The sequence below is a fragment of the Acinonyx jubatus genome, chromosome C1 (genome assembly GCF_027475565.1).
Source record: "Acinonyx jubatus isolate Ajub_Pintada_27869175 chromosome C1, VMU_Ajub_asm_v1.0, whole genome shotgun sequence".
NCBI lineage: Eukaryota > Metazoa > Chordata > Mammalia > Carnivora > Felidae > Acinonyx > Acinonyx jubatus.
In genome coordinates this window covers 174,235,615-174,250,123 of record NC_069381.1, presented here as the reverse complement: position 1 = coordinate 174,250,123, position 14,509 = coordinate 174,235,615, and the positions used below count along the sequence as shown (strand labels likewise).

General features: G+C 36.1%; 1 protein-coding gene across 4 annotated transcripts in view; it reads left to right on the top strand.

Moving 5' to 3' along the window:
- The window catches only part of HIBCH (3-hydroxyisobutyryl-CoA hydrolase), a 117,823-nt gene that overhangs the window by 56,678 nt on the left and 46,636 nt on the right, over nt 1-14,509 (top strand). For all 4 annotated transcript variants that reach the window (XM_027054613.2, XM_053215443.1, XM_053215442.1 and 1 more), the window contains one exon: nt 560-612. In XM_027054613.2, the coding sequence (XP_026910414.1) occupies nt 560-612 (53 nt within the window). The remainder of the gene's footprint in view (nt 1-559; nt 613-14,509) is intronic.

Below are 14,509 nucleotides of genomic sequence, written 5' to 3'. Positions count from 1 at the left end.
TGTATGTGTATGTATACCAAAAGCTATATATGTGTTGAATTGCCAATATATAGGTGTGTACATGTCGGGGGGTGGGGTACATCTGATGCCAGTAGTATATATGTTGAATATAGTTGGATATAGTTAATGACAAAGCTGAGACTAGAATCTGGGTCTTTTTGACTCCCAGTCCTTGCTTTGTATTGTATGCTGCACTTCTCTTTGTATCCAAATACTTTGGATGTATTGAAAACAAATTACATTCCTTTGAATACAACTGTGTACATAAACAGCCATGGCTTATAAAGTAAATCTTAATTACATTTTTCAATGGCTGAGCTATAAAAGGCTTTCATTTTGTTTGAAATTGAAGTGTTGAATTGCTAAATTAAATAGATGATCAGGATTGTGTAGAAATTGACATTTTAAAAACATATTTTACAAGCCGTATATTTAGCTACTTTGGTATTTCTTACAAAATTTTTCTAGGGAAAATATTCAGAGTTAGTGTAATATGTGATTTTTGAAAAAGTGAATATATTTTAAACATTGTAACTAATTATAGCTCTGTTTCTTTTAGGTTCTTGCCAGAAACCATATGTTGCACTTATTCATGGAATTACAATGGGTGGGGTGAGTAGACTATTATACACGCATCATTGATATGTGAGTTTATTAAAAATAAGTTAGTCATTATTAATCAGAAATGAGATGATTAATGTAATATGGCAGAACTCATTGAAACAAAATCATGTTTGGATTTTGGAGCTTTCTAGGTTTAGGATATAATATTTGCATATAACACTTTTAGACTTATTTCCACCCAAAAGAATATGTTCTTAATTATGTTATATACTATTTTCGTTTCTTGAATTAGCAAACTTTTTTAACCAACAGAACGATTGAATTTTTTCTTGTTACATAGAGTGTTTTTCTACTTATAAATAAACTGCTTCCAACAGCTTCAGAAAAGCACCTGGAATGTTAAGGTTTTCTTAGACTGAGTGGTTGGGGATGTGTTTGCCTAAATTGTATCTATTGCACAAAATCTCACGTCAGTGAAAGTGTTTGGGTACTTTATGAAGTTTTCTGAAACTGCGTTTCTTATCAGTTACAAATATCTATGTTGTGTCTGTGCAGTTACAAAGAAGTCTTAAATGTTTTTGGCCTTGAATAAACTTGGAAAAACATGAAATAATTACAGAAAAAGTGGAAAATTGCATGGCACTGGCTATACCAAAGACAAGCCTTTAAGAAAGTGAGAGGTCAGAATGTACCTTCATGGCAAGAAAAGAAAGGATTTAAGTAGGTTGTAGGAGGCCAAAGGGCAGAATTTCAAAGATTCCATGTTCAGTGTTTCAGAGATTTAGTCTTTGGGACTATAAGAAGACCCCTCTTTTTCTGGTAGAACCAAACTAAATAAAGCCTCTTGGGCACTGGGAATTGCTTAGATCTTGCACATCATTTTGGGAAGGGACTCTACTAACAGCTGTGATTAGAAAGTAGGATCAACGGGCCACATGTACTTCTTGGCTTGTTGGCAGTTACTGAGCATGGGTTGATCCTGCTTTCTTTGTCCAAATACTGGGGAAGAAAATCCCTGAAAAAATACTGCAGAATAAAGGGAAGGAAAATAATAGAAATGTTGAAGGAAGAGCTGCCTTGTGAATGTGGAAGGAACCAGGAAAAAAATGAAAATAAAAAAAATACTGGGCATTCTTACTAATATGTTAAGAACACTTGAACAATCCAAAAGATGGCACCATAGAGCTTGCTTTTATTTTTGTGGTTTTTTTCTTTTTCTTATATAAACTTTTTTTTTCCCAATCAAGGAAAGTAACAATTTTACTTATGTTCTCTATCATGAAGAGTAAGTAGCATGAAACTTTGTAGAGGGGATGGCTATATTCCATTATGTTTTAGATTTCAGAAATTTGAAACTTTACTCCATATTTTAGTCTATGGTAAAATAAAAAATGTTTGCTAAGTGCTTCTTCACGTAGTTGCTCAAAATTGTTGAAGATTATGTCATTCCAGTGTTTTTGCAATAGATTAACAATTTTTTATTATGAGCAATTTGAAAGAATAGGTCATTCTGTTTCCCAGAAAGACATATTTTTAATTCCTTTTCCCTTTAGTTTAAACATCTAAATTCATATTTTTTCACATTAATATATATGTATATATAGAAAGGAAAATGCCTAAAAATCAATATTAATTTTAAGTAGATATAGAACAGAGAAAAATCTTTAAAATTTTCTCTGTATGTGTAGTTCCATCCCCATTTCCCTCTCAACTGAACTGGATTTAAAGAGCTTTCAAATTTCTTTCTTCCTTCCTTTCTTCTCCTTTTCTCCATTCCTTCTTTCTCTTCTCTTCCCACAATGCATTTTATAATAGAAATAAAGTTCGCCCCCCTCCCCAACTCAAAATATGGTGCAGTATGGTATTGTTGTATCTCTCAAAGTGTCCTAAGATGCTGCTAGCAAAAGGCTTTATGATCAATATAATGGAAAATTTAAAGTTTAAAGGCATAGACAGGGGTATGAGACTGCAGGGGCTGTGAAAGGAAGAATTAGGAAATTTCCATTGGATTTCAAAGTGTGTAGAATATGTGCTTATATGCCTTCATTTTTATCTGTGCTCATGTTGAACTTTCTTCCAGTGTGGGTGATTATCCTCTTTGTCTTGATAGAGAGGGGTAGGGTCTCCCTCTCTCCCTATGGTATTCTATGATTTCCGTATGCCTTTTTAGGGGAGAGTTAGGATGGCTTTATAGTTGCACAATTTCTGATAGTAAAGTTTTAGGGTCATTTAGTTTCTCAGCCTTTTTCATAGGTAAACATTGGGTTGTATTTTTGAAGTTGCAATGGATTATCCTCTAACAGAAGTTCCTATACTTTTTAACTCTATTTTACCCCTTGTCTGTCTTATTAGATAGAACCCTTGATTCTCCACTTTACTCTTTTACCCCTGACTCAGGGATATCTAAAGGCAGAATTGGGAGGTGCTTGTATTTCCTTACCAGGACCTTGGCTTTGTTGCCTCCCTTATCCACCATTTTAAGGTATTGAGTTGTGACTCAATATAGAACTCAGTATAGAACTTTGACTTTATAGGAGTATGGGTATTCTTGGCAACTTCTACAGACTTGCAGATTCTCAGATCTACAGGGAGTTCTTTTCTTTTTTCCTTGGCCCTTTCCTGTGGATATATTCGTAGGATTTTGGTTCAATTTGTTTTTAATTGTGAATTTCCCCTAGGTTCTTGGTCAAGAGGCAGGCACCTCCTCCCTGTGCCATCCTTACCCTGCCTCTGTTTCATCTACCATGTCATCCATACACCATGTTGGGTTGAATGATTTGTGGTCTAGAGGGCTCGGTTCCTTATTGAGGCATCAGATTATTGCACTAAGAAGAAAGGGGGAGGGAGCTCCTCTTGCCCTTAAAATGAGCTCATTCTCCTACCGATATATTGACTTAAGAGGTTTAATGTTAACAAGAGGTTCATTATGATTTTAGCCATTATTTGAGATTATTCTCCACTATTTCACCCAGCCATCAAAAGTTAATCTGTGTGTGCTAAATACTGGTTAGACTCTGGGCTAAAATAGTTAACAAGGCAGATATGTTTTCTTTCCTTATGGAGCTTCCAGTAGAGAGAGGCAGGGACAGGTATTCTGGAAATACACAACAGTACCATCCTCAACTGTGTGAATATGTGTGAGTACTTTAGTGAAAGGGCTGGTGTAGGGGAAGCATCTTGGAGGAAGTTCTATCAGCAGTCAGGAAAGAACAAGTTGGAAATAGTGGAGAAATATGATTGCTAATGTGTATAAGGTGTTGATGTAGTGTGGAAGGACAGTGGGCAAAATGAGAAGATAGAGACATGTAAAAGGAGATGAGAGAATGTGTATTTGGGTAAACATCAGTGTGCCTGGATTTTGGAGTGTGAAGGAGATAGTGGTTAAAGTCTGAGGCCAGAAAGGTAAACAAGAAGCTAGATCAGTCCTTTTATATAAGCTATGTTGGGTAGTTTATCCTAAAATCAGTAAGGAGAGCCTTTAAAGTGCTTTTAGATGGGGAGATGGCTTGATCAGGTTTGCATTTTAGAAAGATAAGTCTCTTGTGGGAAGAACAGATTGGAGGGGGTTAGGGTTGGAAGTAAAGAGATTGTTTAGCAAGTTATTGCAGGGATCCAGGTGAGAGATTATGGTGATTTTGGACTAGGGTAGCATCAAGGACCTGAAAATTAGATTTATGGGCAATATTTAGGAGACTTGGGATTTGATGAGGGCTAGAACATGGGAGGGTAAAGAGGAGGAGGAGGCAAGCTTGAGTTCCAGGTCTAGTGTGGGCACTCGAATGAAGGGTGGACTGTTCACTGAGATTTTGGAGGAAGAATGGCAGGCGGTGTAGACGGGAGGGTGAACAGAGATGAGTTTAATTTCGGGCTTGTTAAATGTGAAATGCCTGTGGACTATCCACATGGGTGGGTGTGTCTGAACAAAAGTGTTGGTTATGCAAGTCTGAAAATCAGGGTGTTGCCTGGGCAAGAAGTTCAGTTTGGGACTCGTGTAGGCACAGTATGCTCTACAGTGTGTGCTTCTGGAGCATGAATAAGCTCATAAGTGATTGGTAAGTGGTGAAATCATGTTAGCAATAATGTAAAAGTTGTGTTGGTTCATATGCAGGGTTTTTTTCTAGACAAGGGGAGATAGGATAGTGGCAATAAATATATAATCATCAGCTATGCAGGAAACAAGTGCTTAGATCTGTTGATGTACAGTGAATAGGAATTCTCTTGTCTATATTTTAAGAAAATTAAATACTTGTTGGGCAGCTTCCACCCAGAGCTACCCCCCCATACCCCCCCCCACCCCGACCCACATACACCCGGCACTTGGATGTTTAAGGGCAGCCCCACTGGCTTTTAGTTGCACTTCTGCCTGCTTTGTTCTCCACACCTGCTGGTCCTGCCCTGATTAAAGTATTGCCATTGTTTCCACTTTATTTTTGTGCATTTTAAATACCTGCTCTGGTATTCTTTGTTTATAATGAGATGCCTGACTGGGTGATCTAGATCAGGTCCCTGGGACCATTTACAGTTTCTGTTAGCATTCAGATTACAAAGTTGCGTAGGTTTTGAGCAGACTGCCCAAACTCTATTTTTCCTGTAAGCTCTGTGCAGTTTTGTAGAATCTGAGGATTTTTTTCAGAAATTCATTTTCTTAGAGCTGCCTTGTATTGAAAACTTGACAATAGAAAAGATTATGCAAGGAAATGTGACAGAAAGAGTGACAACCAAAGTAAGTCCAGATTGGAATCCTAAAACAAAAAACACCCAATGTTTATTGGCCAGGGGCAGAACAAGGACCCTATAAAAGGCACTGAATAAAAGGGGTCCAGAAGAGGCAAATCAGAAGAATGGCCTTGTCATGGGAAATTTCAAGTTGGCTACTGTGCCCCAGAAGTCTTTGATAGTTTGTTTTGTGGTAAAGAGCATATCCTAGGTTCCTCTTGTATGCTGCATTCCCCAGACCTGAAAGTCAGCTGTTTCTCCAAGACAGCTCTGGTTACTTCTAGTAGAAAATGGTAGTTAGCAATAACAGCCTGGGCACTAGTTAAGTTGATTGTTTCTACACTCTTTCAGTGAACAGAACTAAGAATACAGATCTTGTTTTTAAAAGAAGATAGGTCCTGAGTTAATACATCTATTCAAATTTAGATTTTTACTTCTTTGATATTGGTATCTTTTTTATATTAAACATCTTTTTTTTAAAAATAATGTTAACACCGTTACAGATTTGCTGTGTCCTAATACATATACTAGTTTTAGAATAACAATATTACTAAAGATAAAGCCAGTTGAAATAATTACTCTCTTTCCCCTATACCAAATTTTTTTTAGTGACTTGTCTTTTTCATATTTTTCTAGAGTATTCAACCTGGTTCTCATAGAACCAACTCTTTATTTTTATACTCTTATCAGTTTACAATGAATTTTATTTAAAGCACATACTTACTATACAAGTACGACTGGCATAAACAGACTAGAAATACATATGACTAACATTTCATAAACTCTAAACTCCACAGATCGTAGTATGAAATTGTATCAAAAAGTAGCCAGAGAGTAGTTTTCAGGTGCTAGTTAATATGGACATTAATATGCTTTACAGAATTAATGGAAATCCTTGGTAAATCAAAGGTCGAGTAAGAGTACTCCTAGTGTAATAATCCTTTTTGCTTAAGTATATGATATAAAGCAGTGGTTTCTTAGAACTTCTTTTTAAACTTCTGTTAAGTGTATAAATGTAGCATGAGCCTGGGGCTCCTGGGTTACTCAGTCAGTCGAGCATCCTACTCTTGACTTCAGCTAGGTCACGATCCCCATAGTTGTGGGATCGAGTCCTGCATCAGGCTCTGCGCTGAGGATGGAACTTGCTTAAGATTTTCTCTCTCTCTCTCATGCTCTCAAAAATAAATAAATGAAATGTGCAATATGTTACAGATACGTATATGTTATAGTTGGACACGTGTACATACATAATTCATAAATATGCATATATTGAGGAATGTGCTCATTGAGGTAAAAAAAAACTTTGAATATTTTTAAGTTATTTCAAATTTATGCTTTAAGGTATGACATGCCAAAATTCATTTATTCCTTAAACTGAAATATAATTGACCTATAACATTGTGTTAGTTTTAGGTGTACTGTGTAATGATTTGGAATGTGTATCTACTGCAAAATGATTACCACAATAATATCCATCACCACAAATGGTTAACAAAAGTCTTTTTTGTCTTCTTGTGATGAGAGCTTTTAAGATTTACTCTCTTAGCAACTTTCATGTATCCCTCTGGCTTTTTTACTTAAAGTAAAACTATACCTGAAGAATGGTAGACTGTTAATATCTAAATAAATATTTTTATTCGACTGTTTGGTTCTGCTGAATATAATTTTCATTCAGAAATAATATGAATTACGCATCCAAAGCAGGGGGAGTTAAAATACATTAACATTATGTAATCAATGTATTAGTATCATTAATATGCAGTACTAGCCTATTAATATTAATGCGAGAAGCATAATAAAGTCTTTGTTTTCACTGTGGAGACTGCTGATCAGACTGCTAATCTAATGCATGTGGTCCCAGAGATACATTATGAAACTTATTGTATATTTATGATATTAACTTTTATACTATAGTGAAGTAATGTACAATGAAAAACCTGTTTGAATTTCTAACAGAAACTTATACCTATTTGAAAGCACTGTTTCAAACCCTGAATGATGATGAGAGAGGACTCTCACATACTCTCCGATACTGTGATGCAGTGTTCATTCTGGGCAGGAGCTTCCTCATTCTCCCTGATTAGAATTTAAATCCATGACTCTTTGTATAAGCATTAGTCACATCATCCCATTGTGTGCCTTTCTCGGTTAGTTGCTTTCTTAACGGTGGTTGTTGGCTCTGTTTACTCTGTAACATTTAATTTTAATTTATTTTTTTAATTAGAAAAGCATTTTTATTGTGAAACAACTTCAAGTTTACGCAAAAGATGCAATAACAGTACAGAGAACTCCTATGTATTCGTCATATTCCCTGTTATTTCCACATGTGTTTATCATTCTCTCTTCCTCTCTTCTGCATCTATCTGTGAAGAATTTTTTTAACCATTTGAGAGAAAGTTAGAGATGTGATAACTATTGTTAAATTGTTCAGTGCATATAGCCTAAGAATAAAGACACCAAAATCAAGAAATTTAACACTAATACAATACTATTATCTGGAACATTTCTTTTTCAAGCACCAAATTAAATTGTTCCACATGTGTCCTTGTTTGTGGAGAGAATAATCTTGCCGTTAACATAAATCATGGGGACTACCTGGGTGGCTCAGTCAGTTAAGTGTCCGACTTGGCTCAGGTCATGATCTCACTGTTCACAAGTTGGATCCATGTGTTGGACTCTGTGCTGACAGCTCAGAGCCTGGAGCCTCCTTCGGATTCTGTGTCTCCCTCTCACTCTGCCCCTCCCCTGCTCGCTTTCTGTCTATCTCTCTCTCATTCTCAAAAATAAACATAAAAAAATAAATATAATAATGGAATGGTTGACTATATCTTAGGTTAACTTTAAATATTCTTATAATTATCAATTTTTACAATGTTTTTGTCTCAAATAGTAATATTATCTGGAAATATATAAGTGGTGCTTATTTCTAGTTGCTAATTAACATATTTGCATTGTAAAGAATTTAACCGTGCTTTTTAAGTAATTATAAGATCTTTGTAAAAAGCCTTAAATAAAGCTATGTCAGCTTTTTCCATCTATCAAACAGTCTAAAAACTCATCTATGTCTCTTAATTAAAAAGTCTTAGGTTGCCTAAATTTTGCCTTTAAAGATTATAAAATTTAAATAAGTAATTGTTACTCTTAGGGCAGTATGAGTTTGACTACGTTCATATATTGTTTAGTTGCTTTTTGTTTGTCCCTATTAGCATTTTTATACTAAGTTGTAAAAATGGATCAAATTCATTTTACTTTATTAGCACAAGGTGAGCACAGTACTGCAGTGATGATTGTTTACTATTAATAAAAGTAAAAAAGAATGTCCGAGTGCTTGGGACACCATAAATAAAAGGCACAGAAGGGTTAAATGTAAATTAGATACTATACCACCACTAAACTAAAAGGCAGTTGACATATTTTAATAACAAGGTAAATTTTATGACAAACTTATTTGATATAGAAGGACATTTCATAGTTATAGAATGGTTAGCTATAACAAACCCAAATTTGTATGCCCTGTGAATCTGCTGTGTATTGTTTCTCTTTGGTGTTAGTCATGTGGTCCTTTCTTACATGTTGGATTATTTCTAATCAGGTGCTAGTTACTTCTGACTATTATTTGAGTCCTGGGATGACATTATCTTCCTTCAAGGAAGATGTGCCTTTGTTTCTAGCAGGTGTCTAGGTTGAGAGCACTAGTAATTCCAATCATCTAGATCCAGTCAGGGATGGAAGGATATGTAGCTGGGCTTCACTCCAGGTGAGGGCTGGTCTGGATTCAGGTAACCTTAACTCCTAGGGTGTTGCATTGAGGGGCCCAGTTTGGCAAGCCCTAAATTCCATTATTTGTTCCCTTAGCAGGTAGGGCTTAGTTCAGTCTGTTAAACTCTGTTCAGATCTTCACCCTCTTAGGATCACTGAAGTCAGATTCTGAAAATTTTATTGACCTTAATAAACTGTAGAAAACTATTTTATAAATATTTATCTAAAACTCTCAGTTTATAACTGAATATGAAGCTGAACTGAGTTATACTTAATGAGTTCCATAACATACAGTATGACAGTAGTGTTAAAACTGAGAAACTATGGGAACAAACCCCTGGCTATCTGAAGTAACTCTACTGGTATGATATTGTCAAACATTTTTATGCTAAAAAGTAGAAAGTCCTAAGAGGGGAAATAGACAAAACCACAATCTGGAGCAGAAAACAGCTCAGTGTAAGTACATATATACACACATTTTTCACGCATACATGTAATTTGAACATTGTCTAATAAACTTGATCCAATTAACATGTATTCAGTAACTGCAGATATGTTCATTTCATGTGTGCATGGGACATTCACCAAAATTGGTCATAGAATTAGTCTTACAGAATTAATTTCAAAGGATTAATCTCCAGACTCTGGCCCCAATAGAATTAAGATAGCACTCAATAATAATAACTAGAAATTCTGAATATTTGAAACATACACTTATGGCTGTGTCTTAAGGGTAGGGAAAGATTACTTAAATAATACATAAATGCACCATAAACAAAAATAACACATTTAAAAACTAAGAACTTTGTGCATTCTGAGTCATCAATAAGAGTGAAAAGGCAAACCATGGGCTAGAAAATAGCTCCTGGAATGCATATGTCTGGTAAAGGAATCATATCCAGAATGCATAAAGAATTTCTACAATCAATACAAAAATCCAATGGAAAAATGAGCACTAGATGAGAATAGACCTATCACAAAGATATCCAGATAACAAATAAATGTAACAAAACACTCAACTGCGTTAATCATCAAGGATGCAAATTGAAGTAACGATGGAATATTAACATATACTTGTTAAAATAGCTAAAATTCTGAAAGACCAAATATTGGTGAGGATAGGAAATAACAAACTCACTTCTGGTGGAGTACAAAGTTGGTACTAATAATGCTTTGGAAAATCGTTATTAAAAAATTAAAAAAAAATTTTTTTTTCAATGTTTATTTATTTTTGAGACAGAGAGCATGAACAGGGGAGGGTCAGAGAGAGAGGGAGACACAGAATCTGAAGCAGGCTCCAGGCTCTGAGCTGTCAGCACAGAGCCCAACGCGGGGCTTGAACTCAGACTGTGAGATCATGACCTGAGCTGAAGTCGGACACCCAACCGACTTGAGCCACCCAGGCGCCCCCCAAAAAATTTTTTTTAATGTTTAGTTTTGAGAGAGAGAATGTGAGTGGGGGAGGAGCAGAGAGAGAGGGGAACACAGAGCATGACACAGGGCTCAAACCCAAGGACCGTGAGACCATGACCTGAGCTGAAGTTGGATACTCAACTGACTGAGCTACCCACATACCCTGAAAATTGTTATTTTTTTAAAATTGCTTGAATTAGTGTCCTTTGACCCAGTAGTTTTACTCCCTGGTATATATACCCCATCAAAATGTATGCACTTACATTTGCACCAAAAGATATGCATAAGAATGGCATCGAATCATTATTTGCAATAGTCCCAAACTAGAAACCTAACTGGCTATTTATAGTAGAATAGATCAATAAATTATTCATACAAAGGACTGCTGTACAATGAAAAAAAATTGCTGCACACAACATGAACGAATCTCACAGAATGTTGACTAAAAGATAAATAGTATATACTCTATAATCCTATTTATATCAATACAAAACCAGAAAACATAAATCTTATTTTGTTGGAAGGATAGTAGTTGCCTGAAGGATGGAGGAGATAATGAGTTGACAGAGTGCATAAAATAATTTCTGATAATTTTTATCTGCATTTTCATTACTTGGGTGTGTTCGCTTTGGGATAACCCACTGGACCTGTATACTTATCATTTGTTACTATTTGTATACTTTTGAATGTGTATTCTATGTCAAGAAAGTTATTAAAGAAAAAACAAAAAGTACACCAATGTGCCTGACCTGAATGAAAGTGAGGAGTGTGGAAAATGGTAAAACTCTAAGATGAGGGAGCTAAAAAGGGACCAAATCACATAGAGCCTTATTGGCCATGAGGAGGAAATTTGGTAATACTTTAATGTGATGGGAAGTCACTGGAGAATTTTGGGCAGGAGAAAACTTTAACTGATTTACATTTATTTAATAAGCTTCCTTGGCTGCTGGGTAGAGAATGGATTATGGCAAGAACAGAAGCAAGACTAGCCCAGGCAGAGATAGTAGTGACTTCAACTCGGGCTGTTACAGTGGAGATGTGAACCGTGGCCTGATCCAAAGTATATTTTGAGGTAAGAACTATCCAGACAGGTTCATAGATGAGATTGGGAGATCAGAAAGAAAGAGGATGATGCTGAGGTTTTTGGCCTGACCAGCTGGGTGAATGGTGGTGCTATTTACTGAGGGAGCCACTCATTTAAGGAGATTTATTTCTCAATTTATTCCTCAGTAAATCAAGAGATTTATTTCTGATGTATGAACATTGAGAAAAATACTAGAGCTTCAAATGGAGATGTGAAATAGGTGGCTAGGTATGCAATTCTAGAGAAATCAGGATGGAGAAATAATTTAAGTCATTAGTGTTATGGTGCTTAAATTCCTGGGGCTCTTGGAAGAGATCACCTAGGGAACAAATGTAGAAAGAAGAGAGTACAGGTGGACAGTGGAAAGACATCTGATCATTGGGGGGGTGGGGAGGAGGGCAGATCAACATTTTGGTGTCAAGGAGAAGAACAAGAACAATTAATGAGACGCAAGGAAAACCAGGAGAGTGATGGTATCTCAAAGTCAAGTTAAGTGTTTCCTGATGTAGGGACTAAGCAGCTTTGCCAAATGCTACAGATACAATCCAGTTAGATGAAATGAGATTTGACTAGTGGGTTTGGTAGGATGCAGGGGGAGTGTTTGAGAAGAGTCAGGAATAAGAATGATATCTTACATTTGGGGAATAAATCTGTACAGTATAACCATTAATCCAATAAAATTTGAAGACTTTGAAGCCTTTTTAGTCTAGCAAAGGAGTTTAGAAAGTATATAACAGTAAATTTTTAAAGATTCAAGGGAGGGCTTATTGTAAACAACCTATAATGGATTCTTTTATATAAGATACAAAATTTAGATATGAATCTGCCATGTCGTTGCTATTTCCCTTTGAACATTGATCAGCATTTATATTTGTAGTATCTCCAAGCGAGGTGGCTTGCATTTTCCCAGCTTTCCTCTTAATTGAAAGGCTTTTAAAATTGGCTCTTAATGGTACTTATGGCAAGGATCTCTTATTCTGAAAGCTTGTCATTAATAAATTTTTTCTAAAATCTTGAAGTGTTTGATTTCATTCATTGTTTTTTCAGCTACGGGTGAAACAAAAGGTATCACGTAATAACAAGATAAAGCACTGAATCAATGAGTACAGGATCTGTAGTTTCTGGATCAAAGAATATGGGGCTCATAAATTTCTTTCTCTATTGATATCAAGAGGTAGATAAGGCCCTTTATAGAGAAGTTTGGCTGTTAGGTGGTTCTCTTGCCAGGTAAGGGGGATTTCAGGAGATAGAATGGAAATGACTAGTCAGGGATGAGCTCTGTTAGGAAAAAGGGCACAAGGCAGCTTATACTGTGTGATGCTGAAGCTTGACAGGATGTAGATCTGGTTCTAATCGAAAATGTGGTGAGAGACTTTTTTAATTGAAAAGATGGACTTAATGAAACAGATGCAGAAAAGAGAATGGAGCAGTTATTAGACAAGCACAGGGATTACACAGGAATCCATAGACAAAATCTGTAGCGTAGCTTGCCTTCCTAAAAATTGAACTGCAAGTGTGGACTTGAGGCAAATGTAAGTAGTATGTTTGTCATTTTTTCTCTCCAATTGTCTCCACTGCTTTTTGTGTGTTTGCTTTGTTCTCTGTGCTGTACAGGCTGCATGCAGATTTCTCCATTTATTTGTCTTCACCCTATGTAGTTTCTGCTTTAACTTGGCTCACATGTCTTCGGCTCAAATTTCAAATGACCTTTAAGCTTTGGCTGTCATCAACTCACAGCTGCCCACCATGTTTTAGTTTAAATACCTGACAGTGAGAACCTTGTCTAATGCACTTTTCTTTCTCCCCCTTTGCTCCATGGGCCTTACAGTTCTGGTGTAAGGCACCTCCATTGGGTGCCCATCCCTAGTTCAGCCACCGCTCAGGGAAGGGCAAAGTCTCTGGACAGAGAAGTTTCCCATAGAGAAAGGGCAGCAATGGGGCAGGTAGTATTCTTCTTTAGTATGTTTTCCTCACTTTAAAATTGTATGATTAATTGAAATTGTAAAGGCTTGGAATTTTGGAGGAATGGCATGAAGGCCCTGTGGCTGGTGGAATAAGCACAGCAAGTGTGATGGGAGATGAGGTCAGAGGTGAGCTGGGCCATACTATGTATACCTTGCATGCCATGGATCAGTTTGAAGTGTATGTGTGTCTCATATAAACATGTTTGTTCAAATATGTGTTAGAGATACACAGGGAAAAAATCTGAAGGGTTACATACCAAATTAGTAACTTTCTCTGGAAAAAAGAGAGGAGACTAGGATTGGGGCTATGGTCAGATTTAATAAAGGCGGATATAGTCCTTGCTATTTGTGGAATTCAGGGTTAATTAAAAGAGGTAGGAGGCAATAACCAGAGGAGTATGGTTTGAAACAGGGTCAGTCAGTGAGGCCTGGAGATCTACCTACTGTGCAACCCGAGAGGGAGGCAGTTCTGAGTCTGGGGACTCAACAAAGTCCAAAAACTGGGAGTCCATTCCAACTCTAAGTTCTTAGCAAGACATTCGTGAATACTGATAACTCTCATCTACAATGTGATAAACTGAAGTGGGGAGTAGAATATGAAGCAAGGACTTTTAAAATAGTATAATAAATTATTAATGAAACTAGTAATGTTCTATTTTCATTAAAATTTGTAAGATTGTGATCTTCGAATACATACAATTGAATTTGGGTCAGTGTTGTCAGTTGACTGTGTCATGATAGAATACCTATAACGATGATATTTACCTGTACAAAGAGTATCGAACATTGTAGATTTAACTTATAAATGTTGACACCAAAAGATGTAGGTGGTGGCTGAAGAATTATATTCACTTCCGTGTTTATTTGCATGGTTTTCTAAAATTTAAGCTTAGCATACAGAACATAAAATTTATAAGAAATTGCATGTATTTTTGAGTGTTTTCTTAAAACTGAGTATGAAAACACTTCAAAGAGTTGAAGAAATTGTAATGAAAGATTAGAAGAACCA